Source organism: Dromiciops gliroides, chromosome 2 (genome assembly GCF_019393635.1).
Source record: "Dromiciops gliroides isolate mDroGli1 chromosome 2, mDroGli1.pri, whole genome shotgun sequence".
Taxonomy (NCBI): domain Eukaryota; kingdom Metazoa; phylum Chordata; class Mammalia; order Microbiotheria; family Microbiotheriidae; genus Dromiciops; species Dromiciops gliroides.
Window position 1 is genome coordinate 75,244,786 of NC_057862.1, and position 22,713 is coordinate 75,267,498.

General features: G+C 39.2%; 1 protein-coding gene across 3 annotated transcripts in view; it reads left to right on the plus strand.

Annotated features, from left to right (window-relative positions):
- HPSE2 (heparanase 2 (inactive)) overlaps nt 1–22,713 on the plus strand; it is a 693,143-nt gene that overhangs the window by 642,881 nt on the left and 27,549 nt on the right. For all 3 annotated transcript variants that reach the window (XM_043980493.1, XM_043980494.1, XM_043980495.1), the window contains one exon: nt 17,426–17,571. In XM_043980493.1, coding sequence (XP_043836428.1) covers nt 17,426–17,571 — 146 coding nt within the window. The remainder of the gene's footprint in view (nt 1–17,425; nt 17,572–22,713) is intronic.

The following is a 22,713-nucleotide window of genomic DNA, read 5'->3' on the forward strand; positions in this document are numbered from 1 at the left end:
AGACATGGAACACGAGAGCATATTTAAAAGCACAGGAAGCCTGTTTGCGTGGTAGAAAAATAAAACATCAGGTTATTTGAGAACTTTTCTGCCAAAGTTGTGGCATTTTGCACGTTAAGCTTTCCCCAGAGCAATCATTAGGAAGTAGAACATCCCCATTATCAGATAGCATATCCTTGGTGTAGGTAAAAGCTCAGGGGAGTCTATCTGTCTCAAATGTGCCTGAAAAAAAAGGGCATCTCCTGGTTGATGAGCCCTTCTCCTGGGTCCCATTCATGTCCTGTCTATATTGTCCTCTGTTAATTGTATTGATAGAACAGATTCAGTCACGCTTTCCCACCAGCTACACATTGTAGCCATTTCAGGTTCAGCCATGCATGCCAGATTGAATTAAATGCTTTTTTAAAAGTCTCCAAAGCAGGAAAACATCTTTTCCCGGCTGGTATTTTTTACATATTTGTTAATGAGCGTCTGTACATTAAAGATGTGGTCTGTAGTTTGTTTTCCAAGAAGGAATCCAATTTGGCTCTTATGGATGTTGTTACTGCTATTCAGATATAGTTTAATATTTTTACTGAAGCTCTTACAAAATAGTTTGTAGACAACGCAATTTATCCAGACCTTTCTATAACTGTGTGAGTGGAGACCACCTTCTCTTCTGCACACTGAATTCTCTAATCTCATTCAAGTGACTGGGCAGAAGTATTTCTTCCCAGGATATGTGGTATTGGCCATCATTGGTGCTATCTAACTCATGATTTGGTTTTTACTCCTGAGCCTGTGGTTGAGCCAGTACCCTTGCCTTTATTCTTTGTAGCCAAAAGTGTTCTAGTATGCTGTCCTGGACAGAGGGAAGAAGAATCTCCTTCCAACAATATTCTGCTCCAGTTAGCTTAATACAACACTAAAATCACTGGGATCCCCAAAGGCCCTGGATACTGAATCTGTCCTTGACTTCTTCATACTCCTCTCAACTTGTTCATAAACTCACAGTCCGAGAAATTACAGGTATAGGTAAGTATGTAGAAAATAGGGAGTCTATGTCATAATCACGCTCTCTCTCTCTCTCAGTCTTCTACCTCCTCAAATCCAGAAGTGTAAGAAATTGGTGAGTATAAGAAAGGTGGTATTCTATTGTCTTGAGAAGTCAATACAAAGTCCTTTTGCTCTTTTGACCTTTGGTTCTTTATTTTTTTAACTCACTGGTGGGAAGGCAGAATTTGATAATGATAGTAAAATGGGGCTAGAATGCCAGCCATGTGAACTTTGAACAACCTCATCCTCCATATTTGTCAGCTCCCTAATTTCCCATCTTGCTACTCTTGCTTCTATTAGCAGAGGCCTTAAGGAGTATAAGAGCTATAGCCCTGACTCATTTTTCTCCCATATCTCTTGTGAGAAAAAAAACATCGATATTAGAGTTACATCTAAGGCGTTTAGAAAAATCGTGAGGACTTATCAGGGCACAAACTCCGTGTGTGTGTGTGTGTGTGTGTGTGTGTGTACATAAACATACACATGCACCATATATGTGTGTATATGTGTGTGTGTGCCTATGTGTATGTATGTAGGTTCTCAGTTTAACTTGGAGATTCCTACATTCTAGATCCTGTCCGTTCACCCAAGTACATTCTCTTTTCACTGTGTCCTATTTTTATCCTGACGCTTTCTATCTCTATCTTCACTCAGGCCAGGAATGAACTCTATACGTCCCTTCTCTTTATCTCTTCCCTCCCTTCCAGACCCAAATCGAATCCCATATGAAGCTTCCATTCATCCATCCAGTCTTCCCTTAAATTTCTCATAGCACTTTTATGGAACTCTCCGTTACATTCATTGTCTGGTTTGTGTAATGGTTATTTCTGTATTTCTATTGTTGTTGTTCAGTCATGTCCAATTCTTCTTGATTCCCGGCCCTTCTGTCCTTTACTGTCTCCTAAAAGTCTGTCCAAGCTCACATTCATTGCTTCCATGACATCTGTCCATTTCATCCTCTGCTCTCCCCTTTTTTCCTTTTGCCTTCAATCTCCAATATCAGGGTCTTTTCCAATGAGTCCTTTCTTTATGTGGCTAAAGTATTTAAGCTTCAGCATTTGACCTTCCAGTGAATAGTCTGGATTAATTTCTTTAAGCATTGACTGATTTGATCTCCTTGCTGTCCTAGAGACTCTCAAAAGTCTTCTTCCAACACCACAATTCAAAAGAATCAATTCTATGGTCAGCTTTCCTTATAGTCTAACTCTCACAGCCATACATTTCTGTTGGGAAAACCAGAGCCTTAATTTTACAGACCTTTGTGGGCAAGGTGCTGTCTCAGCTTTTTATTCTGCTGTCCATAGCTTTCCTTCCAAGGAACAAGCATCTCTTAATTGCATGGACACAGCCATGCCACAGTGATCTTTGAGGCCAAGAGTAGAAAATCTGACACTGCTTCCATTTCTTCTCCCTCTATTTGCCAGGAAGTGATAGGGCCAGTTGCCAAGATCTTGGTTTTGTTGATGTTAAGCTTCAAACCCGTTTTTACACTCCTTTCTGTCTCCCTCATCAAGGGGCTTCTTGATTCCTCTTCACTTTCTGCCATCAGAGTGGTAACAATTGCATATCTGAGATTGTTGATATTCCTCCCAGCAACCTTAATTCTGGCTTTTGATTCATCCAGTCTAACATTTCACTTGATGCTGTTGAGATATTTCAGTTGTGTCCAAAGTTTTGTGACCCTATTTGGGATTTCTTGGCAAAGATACGAGGGTGATTTGCCATTTTCTTCTCCAGCTCATCTTACAGATGAGGAAACTGAGGCAGATAGGGTTAAGTGATTGTCTAGGTTCATACAGCTAGTGTCTGAGGCCAGATTTGAACTCAGGCCTTCCTGGCTCTAGGCCCAGCGCTTTATCCACTGTGCCACCTAGCTACCCTTCCAATGATGTACTCTGCATATAAATTACATAAATGTGGTGAAAATACGTAGCCTTGTTGTACTCCTTTTCCAATCTTAAACCAATTAGTTATCCCATGTTCAGTTATAATTGTTTCTTTTTAAAAATTGGTCCCCACATGCTTCTTGGCCTGTTTACAGGTTCCTAAGGAGACAGATAAGATGATCTGGTATGCCTGTCTCTTTGAGTACTTGGCACATTTTCTTGTGATCCACAGTCAAAAGCTTTAGTAGGGGGCAGCTAGGTGGCACAGTGGGTAAAGCACTGGCCCTGGATTCAGGAGGACCTGAGTTCAAATCTGAACTCAGACACTTGACACTTACTAGCTGTTTGACCCTGGGCAAGTCACTTAACCCTCATTGTCCTGCAAAAACCAAAACCAACCAAACAAACAAAAAGCTTTAGTATAGTCAGTGAAGCAGAAGTAGAGGTATTTCTGGAAGTCTCTTGCTTTCTCCATAATCTAGCGAATGTTGGCAGTATGGTCTTTGGTTCCTCTGCCTCTTCTAAAATCAGACAGCCGTTCTGGTAATTCTCAGTTCATATGTCTCTGAAGCCTAGGTAACAGAATCTTAAGCATAACCTGTTGGCATGTGAAATGAATACAGTTGTTTGGTAATTTGAACATTTTTTGGCATTCCCCTTCTTTAAGACTGGGATTTAAACTTATCTTTTTCCATCCAGTGGCCACTGCTGTTTTTTTTTCCAAATTTGCTGGCATATTGAGTGCAGTACTTTAACAGCATCATCTTTTAGGTTTTTAAATAGCTCAGCTGGAATTCCATCACTTCAGCTAGTCTTATTGTTAACAATGCTTCCTAAGACCCACTTGACTTCATTCTCCAAGATGTCTGGCTCTAAATCAGTAACCACACCATTGTGGTTATTGGTGATGTCAAGGTCTCTCTTGTGTTGTTCCTTTGTGTATTCTTGCCTCCTCCTCTTAATCTCTTCTGCTTCTCTTAAGTCCCTACCAGTTTTGTCTTTTAGCATGCCCATTTTAGCATGAAACATTCCCTTGATATCTCTAATTTTCTTGAAGAGATCTCTTATCTATCCTATTCCATTGTTTTCTTCTATTTCTTTGCATTGCTCATGTAAGAAAACCTTCGTATCTGTCCTAGCTATTCTCTGGAATTCCACATTCAATTGGGTATATTTTTCCCTTTCTCCTTTTCCTTTCATCACTTTTCTTCTTTCCTCAGTCATTTATAAAGGCTCATCAGGCAGCCATTTTGCTTTCTTGCTCTTCTTTTTTCTTTGAGTTTTGTTGTTGTTGTTGTTTTTGCTGCTGCCTCCTATATAATATTGCAAAACTTTCTCCATGGTTCTTCAGTCACACCATCCATCAGATCTAATCCCTTAAATCTATTCATCACCTCCATTTCATATTCATAAGAGATGTTATTTAAATCATACCTATGTGGTCTGATCATTTTCTCTACTTTCTTCAAAGCCTGAATTTTTCAATAAGAAACTCACGATCTGAGCCACAGTCAGCTCCAGGTCTTGTTTTAACTGACTTTGGCTGTAAAGTATATAATCAGTCTCATTTCTATACTGACCGTCTGGTGACATCCACATGTAGAGTCGTCTTTTGGATTATTGAAAAAGAATGTGCACTATGACTAACAAGTTATCTTGACAGAACTCTATCAGCCTCTGCCGTACTTCATTTTGTACTCCAAGGCCAAACTTGCCTGTTCTAATTATCTTTTGATTTCCTGCTTTAGCATTCCAATATCCTGTGATGAATGTGACAACTTTTTTTGATATTATTTCTAGAAGATGTTGGAGGGCTTCATAGGACTGATCAACTTTGATATCCGAGATTGGGGCATAGACATATTACTATGATGTTGAACAGTTTGCCTTGGATTCGAACAGATATCATTCAGTCATTTTTAAGATTATAACCCAGTAGTGCTTCTTTTACCCTTTTATTGACTATGCCGTTTCTTCTAAGGGATTCTTGCCTTACATGTGGTGATCATCTGAATTAAATTCATCCATTCCCATCCATTTATGTTCAGTGACACCTAAGATGCTGATGTTTAATCTTTCTACCTCCTGTGTGACCACATCCTTGGTTCATAGATCTTACACTACAGGTTCCTATGCAATACTGATCTTTATAGCAATGTCTTACCTATTAGATTAAAAGATCTTTTCAGGACAGGGGAAGTATATAATTTCATTTTTGTATACCCCAAATTATCAGAGTTTCATTTAATTGAATTTCCATGCCATGCCCTTCACAACAGGCTAAATAAGAATTTTCTCTTTTCTCTCTAGTTCTACCTGCTTAGCCCTGTATTCACTAAACCCCTCAGAAATTGGTTCTTTCTAACTAGTTTCCTACTTATCCTCTCCTACCACAAAACCGCTAAACACACATACAATTGAAATTCAAACAGTATAGCAGTTCAGACCCGGATCTGTTGAGACTTTGTTCCATATGTTTTTACCAGTCCTTTTTATTACAGAAGCCTTCATACTCTCATTTCGACCTTCTTTTGCCCTAAATGCACCCTTCCTTTTTTAGAGGAGGAAATGAAAGCACAGCATATTGTGGTATGTTTCCTAGAATTTTGAAGGACAAATTTTAAAAGGTCCCAAAAGGTAATATCCCATGTTCTATAGTTCTACAGAGAAAGGTAGCTTAGGAAAAATAGAAGGCTCTTAAGAGTAAATTTCTAAAGATACGCACACAAAAAAACCCCAAACAAATTCTACTGGTGAGGAAAATGGGTATTGTCTAAATAAATCAGTGTGAATGCATAGGAAATTCATGTACTAATTTAGATTTTTAAAAGACAAGTACAATAGTATTCCATCACATTCACATACACTAATTTGTTCAGTCAATATAGATTTGTAATGGGTTTTGTTCTTCTTGTCTTCTCAACAGGTAGGGAAAGAGGAAGAGAATTCAGAACTTAAAATTGTATACATTTTTTAATTTAAAAATATAAATACAGAAAATGGAAAATGGCACAAGCCTCTAAGAATAGTGTCAGGAGTTTTAAAGCTCAGAATGACCTGAGATCACTGAGCAAATCCAAGGGGAACGAGGGGAATTTATTAGAAAAAAGAGAAGGATCAAAGAAAGACTGTTGCTCATGGCAGATGGAACAGTAATAACTGAAGAGGAAGAAAAAGTAGAGCTCAGTTCTTACTTTGCCTCTTTTTTTCTGTTAAGCAGAAGAATCTTTGGTCAGAAAACGATAGCACAAAAATTACTAATATGGAGCCAAAACCTAAGATAAGTAAGGAAAGAAATAACATCTAGTTCCTCTTAATAAGTTCAAGTCACCAGTGAGCTTTGTCCAGGGATAATAAAAGAATTGATGGGTGTGGTTGCTATACTGTCAGTGATCTTTGAAAAAATGTAAAGAATGTGTTATGGGTCACAGGAATGGAAAAGGACAAAAAAGTTATAACGATTTATTAAAAAATGAGAGATACTAGGAGTAAAGGGTTGACTCAATATTAAGAAAACCACATAAGTGGTATTAGACCACATTAATAACAAAAACAATAAAAATTACATGATTATGTCAGTAGATACAGAATATGTTCTTGACAAAATACAACTCCCATTTCTGTTGAAAACAATAAAAAGCATAGGAATAAATATACTTTTCCTTAATATGGTAAACAGTATATATATATATCTAAAACCAAGCTCCAGCACTATATATAACAGAGAAATACTAAAGGCCTTTTCAGTATGATCAGGAGTAAAGCAATGATGTCCATTATCACCAATGTTATTTGAAGTAGTTCTAGAAATGCCAGCTGTAGTAAAAAGTTAAGAAAAGTAGAGGGAATAAGCATAGGCAAAGAAGAAAAAAATTACTGCTTTATGCAGATAATATCACAGTATCACAAAATTTGAGCATGTCCAAAAGGATTTTAGTGGCTATCTAATCCAACCCATATACAAGAGGAATTCCCAGATTCTACTTAAAAACCTCTTGGGTAGAGGGAAGGGACTCACCACTTATTTAGGTAGCCCTTTTCACTTCTGGAAAGCCCTAATTATTAGGTTGTTTTCCCTGAAAATCAAGCCTAAATTTACAACTTCCATAACTCCTGATTCTGCAATTCAGGGGCAAGCAGAACAAATCTAATCCCTCTTCCACCCAGCAGCCCTTTACATACTTGAAATCAACCATAATATCCCCTATGATCTTCTCTTCTCCAAACTAAATATGCCCAATCTTTTCAATCTATCCTCATATGTCTCTATCCTCATATGGCCTTTGACCATTCATTCTAGTTGCCTGTCTCTAGGTACTCTCTAGCTTACCGATTCCCTTTTTAAACTGTGGTTCCCAGAACTGAACAAAATACTCAGATGAGGTCTGATAAGGGCAGAGTACACTGAGACTATCAGCTCTCCATTCCTGGAAACTGTGTACCTCATACAGCCCAAGAATTGCAACATTTATCCCTATTGAAATTCATCTTATTAGATGAAGCACAATGCTCTAGCCTATCAAGATCTTTTAGGATCCCAACTGTCATTCATTATGTTAGCTCCTCTTCCAATCTTTATGTCATCCACAAATTTGATGAGCATGATATCTTTGCTTTTATTCAAGTCACAAATAAAATTATTAAATGACACAGGACCAAATTGGAGTATTCCAATGGAGATTTCTTGCCACGCTGACATTGAACCAGTTAACAAGTACTCTTTGAACCCAGCCATTGACTAGATCTGAAGCCATCTGATTGTATAATCCATTTTCTCCACAAAGAGATACTTTAACAAAATATTTACCATAATTAGGTAAACTATAATACTGTGAAAAAATGAATGAGATTTGTCTGGCATGGACTATTCCTGATAAATCCCTGCTGACTCTTTGTCATCACCACTTCCCTTTATATCTTGTCACTCACCATCTCTTTAATGATTTACCTTAGAATTTCCCCAGGACTAACACTCAAACTCACTGACTTCTAGTTTTCATACTCTGCAACCTAACCATTTTTTTTTTAAATCAGGGCCACATCTTCCCTTTTCCAGTCTCTTGGAACCTCTTCCATTTCCCATGATCTTTCAGAGAACACTGAGAGTGGCTTGGCAATCAGGCCAGTAGACTTGTACTCAAGGGCAGTGAGGGTATTCTCTTTCTTAACTCTTTACTTATTTTGGATGTCTATTCTCTGCTGTTCATTTTTTTTCATCACCCCCAGCATCAAGGTCATTCTCCTTTGTAAAGAAAACAAAAATAAAACAAGAATGGAGGAGCAGCTCTGCTTTTTCACAGTTGTCCATCATCATCACCCTTTTCATCCCAAATGTCTCCAAGGGCAGACAGACATTTGGAGGTTGAGAAATCATTAGCCAAAATTCCACAGTAACAGCACTAAGTGATCCAAATCTTGGCTCTAGATCGACCACTTTGAATTTCTCCCACCACCTACATGTATACACACACACACACACACACACACACACACACACAGTAAGGTGATTTATGCTGTTTTAGAGTTATGCTCCTAAGAAGGAAACCCAGAAAGAAATGTAAAAACATGTAATAGTTTACAAATGTAGCATAGGCCCCTTTAATCATAGAACCTCAGAAAGTTACTGTAGGTTCAAGGTACATTTTGGATGAGCATTCACACAAAACAGAAAATCACTGGTTCCATTCAATGTTTATTTTATCAGACCCATCTGATGACACATTCCTTCAAATCATGAGGTGTTTATTTGAAATAAAAAGCAAAGTAGACAACAAAAGGACTGAATCAAATATGAGGGTTCCCAGAATCCATTTCCAAAACAGGGGCCTCCTCCTCCTTGGTGAGAATGATGATCTATCTGTATGGTGCCTTCTTCACATCACAGTAAAAGCAGCATACAATAAGTCAGTAGATTTTGGGAAAGCAGATTTCAAAAGGGTCAGAGGAAAAAAGACATAGGATTCCCTGGACTAAAATGCTATAGGGGAAGACAGTCCTGGGAGATGGTAGATGCTTAAAACTGAGATTCTGAAGACCTAAAAGGGAGACAATTTTAATAAGAAAGAAAATTAGCTTCATCTAAAGGTGTAAATACAAAGGGAATTCACCATCCACCTTAGACTTTAAAAAGAAATGAAACAGAGAGAGGATGCATATAAGACCATGACCTAATTCTATTCCTAGAGACATGTCATGACCAGGGGCCACACCTGTGTGCACTGCTTTGTCTTGTCTAGTCTACCTTCCCTCTTGCACCAATGAGTTAAGAACCCTGACCATTTTCTCAAGGCACATTTTCTTCTGCTGGTCGAATTCTTCTACCATCCTTGTCAGGGTCCAATTCAAATCTACTCCATATGGCATTTCAGGCAACTGGAATTTGAGATTTCCCAGTCCCTTGCTACAGGCAAGTCTCTGTTGCCACCATATGGATGTGTCTTTTTTATCTTCCACTTTCTTCTCTTTCCAGAAGTCTGGTTTCTCCACACTATTTTCTTATCCCTCTCTCCCCTTCTTCTGCCCAAAATAAAAAGATGATTAATGGGTACTCCTACATGACAACTAGTAGAATGCTCCTACTTATATGGAATAGCAATAGCTATGTGTAACTTTCAGTTTTAAGGGATCTTAAAAGTCCAGGTCTCCTCATTCTGTAGAGGAGAACTTGATCAGGGAAAAAGAAGAAGCCCCAAGGTAACACAGCTAGTTAGTGACAAAACTGGGACAAACCTTGTATCCTGACTGCCAGTTTAATATACCATACCAGGCTTACTCTCTCTCTGCTGGTTGCCTTCTTGTTCATTAAATCAATCAACACATTATTAAGTGCCTACTGTATATCTGACTGTACATTTTAAGCTCAGAAATCAGAAAATCCCTCTATTAAGTTTTAATCCTTATCTATTATAGGTCATAGGATTTTTCCTGTTATCTCTCTATTTCACACAACTCTTAAAGAAGGAAATGTAGTGGGACCATTACTTCCATCTTCAGAAAACAGGGGCACTGAATTATTTAAAAGAGCTTCATGGTGAATCAGTGACCAAATTGAGATAAAAATCTGTATTCCTCAAACACCCTGCTTGGTTCCTATTTGTTTAGCCCAACAAAAGCATACTACTTGCAACCCAACTGCAGCTGTGAGTCATCAAGTGGGGTTGTGCAGGTACCACAGCAAGAGACTGCAGAGTGACAAGCCACAAGGTAATTACGATTCATCTGATCTATCCAGGACCCTATCCTGGTAAGGTGGATGTGCTTTATTCCCTCTGCCAAAGGCAAAGGACTGAGAAGGATATCAGTGTCTTTATAACTTGTAGTGATTCTCTAAGCATTTCAGAATTCTTTCTAGGCTTGTCTTGCTGCCTCTCCTTTGCTGAGGAAGCAAAAACAGTGGGGTTCTTCCCTGTGAATGTTAACTTTGGCAAATTTCCACTTCTAGTGGTAGAATCCAGTGATGTTGTTACACTCAATTTCTTCTCCTGTCTCCAGGGTCAGATATTTAGCTAAAGGATGGCTACTGTGGTTGTATTTATGCTTATAAGAGAAACAAAGTTGGGAATTTGTGAAGTTACACAAGAGGCTTAACCCAGAAAGCAAGGAGGTTGGAGAGAAAAGAACTTGGCATTGAACAGTTAAACTTCATCCTAAACATACTTCTCAGCAGCAAAAAAAAAAAATAAAATAAAAAAGAAGTTAAAACAAAACTCAAGGGCTTATAGCAAACTCTTTCTGTGTTCAGTAAAACCCACAGCTTATAACCTCTAATAATTATTGGTTTAATGAGGTCAGCCTTCTATTTAGCCATCCATTCCCAAACTGAGTATGAAGAGGTTGCATGATAGAGTGGAAAGAACACTTAGCCAAAAGCCAGGAGGAGTAAAGTCTAGTTCAGACGACCACTAATCTGGGATACTGGCAATGTCATTAACCTACCTGCGCCTCAGTTTCCTCATCTGTAAATTGAGGAGGTTAGACTGGATGGTCTTTAGAGGCCCTTTCAGATCTAATATCTATTGCTCTTTGTCTCTAGGGTAATTTGGCATGAACGGCAAGGGCACGTAGGATCTTTGTTCCCATTTATCTGTAGGTCAGATAGTGATGACACCAAGTGCCAACATTGTCCAGAAATGTAATAGTCTGGAGCAAGATGAGCTAGTTATGCTGAACAGAAACTCCTAGAATACATTTCAAGGAAGCCTCAGGGTAGGATTTCATATAATATGAATTCATTAACTGTGGATCAGGTCTTTTACAGGTTTGTCCTTGTCAGTGTTCTTGATCCTATTTTTCTTCTTGAGGTATGAAGGACACTTAAGCAAAAGCACGTATCATGGGTAAATTTCCACAAAAGCAGCAATTGTGCTTAACCTCCATTTGAACTTCTAAGTGATATCTTCTGGGAAATTCATGTAACTTATTTTTGCCTAAATTTCCTCATTTGTAAAATAGAAAAAATAATACCTACCAGATTCACAGGGCTGTTATGGGAAAAGCCCTTTGTTTAAAGCACTATATAAACAGGTTTTTTTATCATTGTTATTATTATTATCATATGCCATAGGAAGGCCAGGGTACTGACTACATGAGGGAAAGAAGAGTCTATAAAAGGGTATCACAGAGCCTTCTTCAGAGCTCTGGCTTAAAAACCTGCTGAGTAAGAATGGAGTATACACATTGTCTGGGTGTTCTGTCGATGGATGGATGGATTTGGCCATAAGGAAAAAATAAAACCTGCTCTATTATATTTCTATACCTTGTAGCACAGACTACCACCCACACCTAAAGTAGAGAACACATATGACAGATCAAGAGTCAATACTAGGTCCAGTCAAACTCCCCACCACATTTTCATATTGTATTAGTGATATCATTAGTTATAGTGCTGTATATATACAAGTGAAGCAGCATCTCACTTTCCCACAGGTCAACCATCTGGTAATCAACAGAAACATGAAAAGAACCTGAGAGTAAGCCCCCCAGAAAAGACTTCTGGTCAGCCAAATGTATAGATGCACAGTTCAATATTCTTATTTATAAATATGGGAAGTTGGACTATATGATCTCTAACAGTACTTGGGTTTAGTGGGTTTCAGTTTTTCTTTGAAATTCTGTTCACTCTTCTTTCTATTAATAGGTTCTCTTTGTTGTTTATATATTTGTTTACTTGGCTTTTATTTAGACTTTCTCCCTTAAGGTTTTGGTATTTTAGTGCTTTAAAAAAATTCACCACCACTCAGTTCAACTCTACTTTTTCTATATCCAGCAAATAATTACTTTCTTTTGAGGTTTCAGATTTATACAGGTTTATAGACACTTTATACTATTCCACCATAGTACTGGTCACGTGATTGTTGGAAAGATTAGATGTTACGTTAAAAGAATGAGTAATTTCCCCAGTACTTTAGGTCCCTAGCATTTAGATCCTTTACAGAAATTATATGAAAGGGCATGGATAAAAATACAGAACGTAAGAGGACAGGGAGAATTATGGTCTTCACCAGTAGAGGGAGTACCTACACCAGTGAGACAAAGGGGCATCTAGATAAAATCACAACTCTAATTTGTACAAGTTCTATTCTCTCTACTCCCCCTGCCTCCAGGTGAATTATAAATTCCCTGAGGGAAGGGCTGGTGCTCACTGTCTTCTTGTGTCAGTAAGAGGAACACCCAGTAGAATAACTATGTTTAGTAAATGTTTGTTGAACAAATTGTCATAAGATTATAAAAGTCCTTTAGGCAGAGTTATTTGGCCTTGATTTTGTGAACTGCAGCATGCACCAGTATTTTTGAGAAAAAGTATGATATGATTAAAGTGATACTTCTGCAAAACTAGTTTTAGCAGTCACAAAGAATAGGGATCCAAGGCTGAGGCTGAGTAGACTCTACTCAGGTGAGATGGTAAAAGGCTCAGCTGAATATTCGAAAGACTTCCCTGATGACTTCTATTAATTACAAAGCATTAGACTCTCTACTGGATCTGTATATTAAAGATGAAATTATATCCCTTAAACACAAGAAACATATATGGGAACAGTCCTGATAGGACAGCACATAAGACTATTGTTCCAAAGTGTGATGTTCTGGATCACTACCACCACCACCTTTTGTTTGTCCTTTGTTCTCAAAGAGGACCATGACATCAGGGTGATGTCATAACTTGCACTGAATTGGATTTAAGTGAGGTAGGACTGTGAAAAGTTACCAACCTCACTCTCTCCTCCAGAGCCATCTAGGTCCAGTGGCAAGATATAGATCAGGATAACTGAAGATGTCCCTGGATGTTTGAGGCAATTGGGGTTAAGTGACTTGCCCAGGGTTAGTTACATAGCAAGTAAGTGTCTGAGGTAAGATTTGAATTCAGACCCTCCCAACTTCAGGGCCAGTGCTCTATCCACTGTACCACCTAGCTACCACCTAGCTGCCCCCATCAACAACACTACCAGTACTAAAAGAAGGACCTACCACATATGTGTGTCTTTATATCTATCCTCTCTTCATCCTGGAAATCTAAAGATTGAAACCATGAGTTTTACATTCATGTAAAGAGGTGAAGGAGGACTGCACATAAAAATATGAGTTTTCTTTGAGTCCTTTTCCTTTACCCCATATATCCAATCTGTTACCAACCCCTATCAACTTTTTCTTCAAAATATTTCTTGGTTTTACTCTTTCCTCTACATTTTTATAGCCATAAACCACATTATCCAGGATGAAACAATGCTTTCCAACCCCCTCATTTTAGAGGTGAGGAAACTGGAACCTAGAGAGATAAAGTGTTGGTTAATGGCAAAGCTAGTCCTAGAATACAACCATTTACTTCAGCAGCCCCCTAGTATGTCTCCCTGGCTCCAGTTTCTTCTTCTTTCAGTTTTTCATGTGAAAGAAGCAAAATGACTTGTCTAGAGTCAGAGGCTAGATTTGAATTCAGGTCTTCTTGATTCCAGACTCAACATTCTATCCACTGAACCAATTGAACCAATAGTCTTCTTAATCAGCAGTTGTGATTATACCACTCCTCTGCTTGAAAAACTCCATTGGTTCCCCTTTGCCTAATAAACACAGTCTAAACTCCTTGGCTTGAAACTTCTGGTCCTCTATAATCAAACTTACCTTCCAGGTTTCATTTTCTATTGCTCTCCCTCCCATGCTGTTCACTGTAGCTAAATGCCATAGAGAGTAGCTACAGGATAGCAAATGAAGAGCTGTAGAGATGTTCAGTAATTCACTGGAGAAAAAAAAAATACATGAATGGAGCCAGCAATAAAACCCACAGCTCCTAGCCACTCTGTGTAGTTTAGTTAGTGAGCAAGATGAGCTAGAAATACTAACACAAAGAGGGAAAGTTTAATTTCAAAAGGGGAAGATAGGAATTCTGCTCAGACTGGAAGGGATAATAATAACTGACAACAGAGAGAAGGCGAAGCTACTCAATTTAAATTTCGCTTCTTTTTCCTCTACCATAGACACTGACACTTATCTAAATACATAACAAAAGTGGCTACTACAGAGTTGATACCCTTTTGCAGACTGTTCTTCCATTGGGTAGTCAGTATACCTTGGTCATCCTGTGGCTTTTGAAGATGGTGATGATGATAACAATGATACAAAAACATGCTTTCAAACATAAAAAGGGTTTGCCCCATCAACAGCCCTGTGAGTTTACCTGGTATTATTTTTCCTATTTTCCAAATACAGAAATTTAGGCAAAAATAAGTTACACAACTAATTGGGCAGCAATGTATAGAATAGCTTAGAAGAGATATAAACCAGAGAAAGAGAGCCTCAATGATCCTTTTCTCTTGTCCTGATAACTAGTGGCATCATCGCTGCGCCACCCTTCCAAAGTTTAAGTGACAACTAACAATGCCATTTGAGTTCTAGCATTAATAATAACCTTGTCCTATTTTAATTACCCTAGCCTGTAGTAAACTAGTATTAATAAACCAGGTGGGTGATGTGAACATAAAAGTGAAAATTCAATGTTAAAATTGAGAATTTTAGGGGGCAGCGAGGTGGCACAGTGGATAAAGCACCAACCCTGGATTCAGGAGGACCTGAGTCCAAATCCAGCCTCAGACACTTGACACTTACTAGCTGTGTGACCCTGGGCAAGTCACTTAACCCTCATTGCCCTGCAAAAACAAACAAGCAAACAAAAAACAAAATTGAGAATTTTAAACTAATATATTGAAAAATACTACAATATATTCCATTGGTTTATATACCTCTATTCATTTCCCATTCATTTCATGAACTATATACTCCAAGAAATTCCTACTTCCTGAACAATCCAGAACCAACCATTTAAACAATAGAGTTTGAAGATATCATTGAGAAGAACTAAACTTGAGTTCTGGTTATATGGCTTACTGGATGTATGGCCTTGGGCAGTCAGCCCTTGGAAATCCAAGGGTTAATAGATGACCTCTTGGGGTCTTATCTATTCAGGGCCAAAGCATCTCATCTTCTGTAGGCTAGGGTATAGTGGCTACAGCCTCTCTATGATAAGCTCTGCCATGATAGCTACTATACCCAGCTAAACAAGTGACAGAAAAGTACCCTCAAGCTAAAAGAAGAGAAAGAACTAGAAAAGAGTCCCAAAGCACAGACTGGATCCTGGGTCACTACTAAAGACTAGGGGGTCGAGCTCCTATAACAGGAGTATGTTTTCCTCATCACCTCCCAACTCCTTGTCACCAGTTATAAAGAGGAAGTTCAGGTTATTTGATAGTTACTCAATAAATATTTCTTTATTAAGAGTCTACTATGTGCCAGGGGGACAGCTAGATGGCGTGATAGTGCATCGAATGCTGGGCCTGAAGTCAGGAAGACTCATTTTCATGAGTTCAAATCTGGCCTCAAAAACTTCCTAGCTGTGTGACCCTGGGCAAGTCACTTAACTATACCTGCCTCAGTTCCTTATTTGTAAAATGAGCTAGAGAAGAAAATGGCAAAGAAAACCCCAAATGAGGTCATGGAGAGTCAGACACAACTGAAAAACAATTTAACAACAACATGTGCTAAGCAATGGGAATATTTAAATATTTAAATTTAATATTTTAACATTTTTAAAATGAAAATATATATAGGACCTGCCCCCAAGTATGTTACATTTTAATAGGGTAGACAACATGGAACTATGTGCATATGAGATATATACAGAGTAAATCTCAGAGAGAAGCCACTAACTGATGGGGGTAAGGGGAACTGTCTCCTGCAGAGGGTGAAATCTGAGCTGAGTCTTGAAGGTAACCAGTTGAGAAGGGAGAGTATTTTAGTTATGGGGGACAGTCATTAAAAGGCACCAATTCAGGAGTGCCATGTGCAAGGGACCGCAAGAAGGCCAATGTTTCTGGATTGTAGAGTCAGTGGAAGGGAATATAATGGAAAGATAGGAAGGGGCAGGAAGTCATGAAAGGAATTGACTGTGTCTTCCTAGAAAGGCACCTATCCTCCAGAAAGGGATGTCCAGTGCCACAGGAGATAGCCCTTTCTAGGCAGCTGGTTAATCCCATCAAGTTGCTTAGGTGATTTATCAGATTGAACCAGGGCTCTTGATCTCCCCAATACAAAGTCATGGAGGTAACCCTGGGTTCTCAAAGACACTACCACCACCAGAGTAAAACCGCTGGCAGGATGCCAAGCTTGGAAGACTTCAAGTGTGGCTCCAGTGATAGATTGTATATCTATTGTTTAAAGACCAAGGTAGCTAAATTTGGAGTGGTTCGTCACCACAAGTTTGGACATCATAAAGACTGTCTTATCTTTTTTTTTTTTTTTTTGAGGGGCAATGAGGGTTAAGTGACTTGCCCAGGGTCACACAGCTAGTAAGTGTCAAGTGTCTGAGGTCGGATTTGAACTCAGGTCCTCCTGAATCCAGGGCCAGTGCTTTATCCAATGTGCCACCTAGCTGCCCCCTTATTATCTTTTAATGTATGGAATGGTCATGATCTTCACTGGTGGTGGGAGGACCCAGATCAAAGGAATCATATACCCTTTAAGTCTTATTGTTGTTATTGTTAGTAGTTGTTGTAGTAGTCATATTCTGTCTGCCCTTGGAGACTCTGTCCTGTTATTTGACTTAAGATAACTAAAAAATATTTCACTCCTTGTAGTCATAAGATGAACAGCTAGGTGGTGCAGTGGATAGAACACCAGGCTTAGCGTCGGGAAGACTTCTCTTACTGGGTTCACATTTGGACTCAGACGCTTGCTAGCTGTGTGACCCTGGGCAAATCGCTCAAAACTTTTTGCCTCAGTTTCCTCATCTATAAAATGAACTGGAGAAGGAAATGGCAAACCACCCAGTATATTTTCCAAGAAAACTCCAAATGGGGTCACAAAGAGTTGGGAACAACTGAAATGCCTGAACAACAACAAAAGTCACAAGACTAACTAATAACTAATCATAATTGGGCCTTGGGCAAATCAGTCTATCTCCCTGTCCCTCACTTTACTATCTTGTTCTCTTATGCGCTGCTCTTTTCTATCTTGCCCTCTAGGACTACTGGCTCTCTCTCCTGTATAAACGTCTGATTGGACCCAAAGTTTTAGCAGTTCATGTTGCTGGCCTCCAGCGGAAGCCACGGCCTGGCAGAGTTATCCGGGACAAATTACGCATTTATGCTCACTGCACAAGCCACCACAAGTAAGTCGGCCCAAAGGTGCCATTTCAGGGGTCCTTTCAGGCTATGCTCCTTCATCCATTTAGTAGCTTCAAGAAAAAACCCAGAATCTGACAACCAGGGTCCTTTTGGCAGGAATGCCACCAGAGCACATTGATTCCTTTTGATCTTGTTGCTATTCACACCGCCTACTGTGTTGAAAAAAAGCTAACAGAATCACTGCACCTGAATGATAAAGGGTTTAAAACAAGCTTACTAAAATGCAAGTTTAAAAACATAGGGTTTAAAACAGGGCCATTGAAAACCCACCTTCTCAATCACCCTGAATTTATTCTTAGAAAGATATGAAAGTTGCCTAAGCTCTCTTTCTCTATACTTCATCAGCTGGAAAATATGAAACACCTATTCTTGTGCCCCAAGGGGCTGAGGGTGAGGCAATAGTACTGCATTTATAAGTTTTAGATCCCACACAGAATGGAGACCAATCCTCACTAGATGCCCTGTAGTGAAACTTACTTGGCAAAAAAAAAAAAATGCCTATCTTAAAAGGAAATATCAGTTTCCAGTTGAAGGAGCAAAATAGACAAACCTGCGAAAGAAAAACCCTTCTTTTAGTGAGGAAACAGAGCATCTGTGGGCATAATGAAAATTTGGGGCTAGGAAGGAGTCTCTAGATAGAGCTATTGCACTAGGGTTATCAAAAGATGATCAATGGGAGTACACAGTACAAAGGGCCCTACGTGGTCATGTTACAATAGTCACCTCTTCCCCATACTTGATGATAGAGGAGCTGGGCCCAGTTAATTTCTCATGATAAGAGTTTTCAAAGAATCTCTCATAGTAGAGGGGGCTAGGGGCCAGTTGTCTTGTCTGTAGACACAATTGTCTTTTGTGGATGAATACAGACTGAGCTTGGTCACATGCCAGGTGATTTTCAGCACCCCTTTTGCTCCACAGGAAGCCCTTTCCAGAGAGTGACTGCTTCATGGCATTTGTTTGTTGTTATCAGATTATTATATAAGGAAACATTGTTTTCCTTGTCTCAGGCCCCAGAAGCAACCACCCAAAAGAAGGACCACAATCATAGAGAAGAAAAATCATTTCAGTATCTTCTGGCCCCATGCTTTTACACACTGCATACAGTACTAAACAATATAATCCAAGTGGAGCAAAAGGATGGAAACCCCTCTTTGGGAGGAGAGGGCACCAAGCACACTAGAGAATTAAGAAGGGGGTAGAAACTTGGTAAGAAAGATTAAAATTGATTTTTGAGGAGATCATTTGGGTCAGACTATAAGTTCCTAGCCCTGAATTGGCCTGAGGTTTTTTCATTATCAGTTAGAGAACGTATTTAGCAAAAAATAATGATGAAGAACAACCTTTGTGAACCTGGATTTTGAAAGGTGCCACATTCTAAGCTTAATATTCCTCCTAATGGGTAAATGCATTAAAAGTGCTCTTTGCGGCCATTCATTCCAAATAACACCATTGTGCAACTACCTTCTATTGGTGAGCCAAGTAAGGAAAGTCTATGGGAACCTATATTGTAATAGTCTGGCTCCGGTAAGGTCCAGGAGAATAGTTCATCCATGATGGTAGGCATTGGGGTCTTCATGTGTCCTCCTTGAACACCCTACAGCATGACCACATTCCAAGTTTCATTTTAAGTGCCTAAGCAAAACTTATTCTTTCATTCATTCATTTATTCATTCATCCATTATTTGGATACTCCTTAAAGTTAGATTTTTTTTGTGTGTGAGGCAATTGGGGTTGTGACTTGCCCAGGGTCACACAGCTAGTACCTGTCAAGTGTCTGAGGCCGGATTTGAACTCAGGTCATCCTGACTCCAGGGCCAGTGCTCTATCCACTGTGCCACCTAACTGCCCTTCCTTAAAGTTAGATTACAGGATTATACAATAGATTAAGTAGAAAAATGAGTATGAGAACCCCTTTTTACATAAAAATAATTTCAGAGTTCCTCCCATTTGGTAGCAATTGTACATTAGTATGTTTTGATTATTAAAGTACATGATAACAAAAAGCTATTTTAAAGTCAAAGATCCTCCTGACGCCAAGGCCTCTAGGCCACCTAGTTGCCTCTTATGCAGAAAACATTTTTTAAGCATCTACTATTTGCTAAGTACACCTTGGTTTCTGCCCTCAAGGATCTGGATATAAGAAGAAAAAAGCTAGCTACACATATAAATAAAATACTAATCAGAATATAATTATGGGAGCAGCTAGGTGGCGTAGTGGATAAAGCACTGGCCCTGGATTCAGGAGGACCTGAGTTCAAATTCAGCCTCCGACACTTAACACTTACTAGCTGTGTGACCCTGGGCAAGTCACTTAACCCCCATTGCCCCGCAAAAAAAAAAAAAAAAAAAAAAAAGAATATAATTACATAAGACGTGAATTAAGTGCTATAAAATCAGGTAAGAAGGAAGTCCCTTCCAACTGGAGAAATCAGAAGGTGACATTTAAGCTGGACCTTGAAGGGTAGCTAGACAAAGACAGGAAGGGGAGAATGTCCCAGGCAAGGAAGATAGGAAGAGCAAAGGTATGGCAGCAAGAGAGTGTGGGATATGCTTGGCAGACAAGTAAGAGTGTATGAGGGGAGTGTGAGTGTAAAAGAAGGCTGGAGATGTTGAAGCCAGATTGGAGGGCCTTCCGAGCCAAGCCGAGGGGTTATGTCTTTATTTAGTCAACAGTGAGAAGTTATTTCAGTCTGAAAGCTTGGGTAAGTCCACTCGCACAGTTGTTCCTAATCAAGCAATCAACAAGCATTTATTAAACATCCACAATGTGCCAGGCACTGAGCTAATGTCTTTGTTAGGTCATTAGAAAGCCAGCGCTCATCAGTTCTATCTCCGGTTCCCTCTGATATCACTAGCTCAGTCACTGGTCTTCCGAAGGTGGTGGACTGTAACAAAGGATAGAGATGCTGATGAGGTGGGGCAGGTCTATCGGAGATCAAACTGAATGAAGAAGCAATGAACCTAAGCTCTGGCTTGAGCTCTGCCATCAAGAAGGTCAGGGACATCCAGGTTTTTTTTCTCCAGTGGAGGGTTGTGAAATCAGAAAGCTGTATGTGTGGGGCCTGCAAGATTTGTTCTAATAGGTAGACGATAATAATAGCAAGCAGACAGTTTCGAGCTACTGACCTACCAGTGCATGTGCTCTAGCTAATTAAGTAAAAGTCGATTTGTTAGAGGTCTAAAGCGTGCCATATTCTGAAGTCAGTCAGGCTAAATCTGTCCCAGGGGCTACATGTTGGACTCCAGTGCTCTGTAATGTTGAACAAGCATTTTCCTTCACTAGGATTGGAAAAATTTTATTTCTCCATTTATACTCTTCCAAGAATGTTGAGAATTCCTTAGAAACAGGGTCCTAGATAAATAGGAAGCTGTATTTTATTATCTGAGAAAATAAAAGAACAATTTCCCCACATTCCTCCACCTAAACCCTTTCCTTGAGAAACTGTGCTACTGTGATGTTTAAATACCAACATCCACACACACACTTATTTTTTCTCTTCCCTTATTTGCCTGTCCACTCAGTCTTAATAAAAACTCGAAGAAACAAGTCTCTCTTTCTCCCCTCAGAATTAAAAAGAACATCATAGTTGTAATAGAAGGAGCCACATTCACAAGACAACTAATAGTTCAGTTATTTTGTGTGAACTAGTTAGCATTCTTTATGTCAACCTTTCTTATTTCTGTTGAAGGCTCCACCACCCTCCCAGTCATCTACATCCATTTGCCAGATTAGAGTCATCTTTGAGTCTTCACTTTTCCTCAAACCCTGTAGGTAGGCAGTTGTCAGGTCTTCTCAGTTCTACTTCCCAAAATCTCATGCACTTGATTCCTACTTACACAACCATCACCCTATTTCAGATCCTCATTGATTAGACTATTGTAAGCCCTTCCTAACTGATCTCCTTTCTTTTAGTCTCTCCTTTCTGTAATCCATCCTCCACCCAGATGCTGAGGTAATTTTCCTAAGGCGTAAATCTGGCCAGGTCAGTCTACTACTAACTTTCAGCACCTCCCTATTACCTTTAAAAAAGAAAAAAGCAAAAAAAAAAATTGCCCTGGCATTTAATTCCCTCCACAGTCTGAATCCAACATAACTTTTCAACTTTATTTCATATTACTTCCCATTACATACTCCCCATTTCAGTCAAACTGAATTAAATTGAATTGAATTCTATAGCTACAGACAGTACCCCTACATTCAAAGTGCATGATCTTTGGCTTAAGAGGTAGTCAAGAGGGACTAAATACAGATAAACCTCTCTTAGCCAAATCACACAAAGCAATTGACTTTCTGATTGTAGATCTGCAGTCATCTTCATTTACAAATTACAGTATTCATTAGGATTAGAAGAGACCTCAAAGAGCATCTAATATAACTTCCCAATTTAGGAATCCCTTCTGCAGACTCCTTGACATACAGACATCTGGCCTATGCCTGAACACTTCCTGGGACAAGAAGGCATCCTTCTTGTTCCATTGTTGGTCTTGTGGCTATTTAAAAGTTCTTCCTTATGACTGACTTATGAGGAGAAAAGGGTAATACCTTGACCCAGACAGGTGCTTCTCTGCAATTTGCTCTTACGTTAACAAATTAGCCAGAAATCTGGGAGGGTGGCGGCCCAACTCCCTAGATCCTCTTATAGCAGGAACAAGCAAGTTTTGACTAGATGAGTACAAACCATCTTTTTAAGATATTGTACGTTTCTGGGGAGGAAAAAAAGGCCCTCAGCCAAGTTCAGAACTGACTGGAACTTAGTAGATTTTGAAGCAAACTTGAGCCTTTTGGGGTTCAAGTTCGTTTATTCTTGGCAAAACATGACTTCCTGTTTCTCAGAAGAAAAAAAAAAAGCCTCATAAAAAAGGTTCCTGAGGCTTCTTGGACATCAAATGGCTCTTACAAAACAATATTTTGATGAGTTAAGTGTAAATGAATCAGAAACATGTGGATTAAATTTCCCTTAAAATACACAGGGGCTTCAAAATTAAGAGGAAAAAATGTTTGGCAAAACATGGCCTGACTCTTACCAAAAAAAAAGTTTGAAATAGACTTGGAGACAATGGACAAACATAGATTTCAGGGAGGTTGACCTAACACTGAATTTGGCCATTGCTCCCCAAGCACCTTC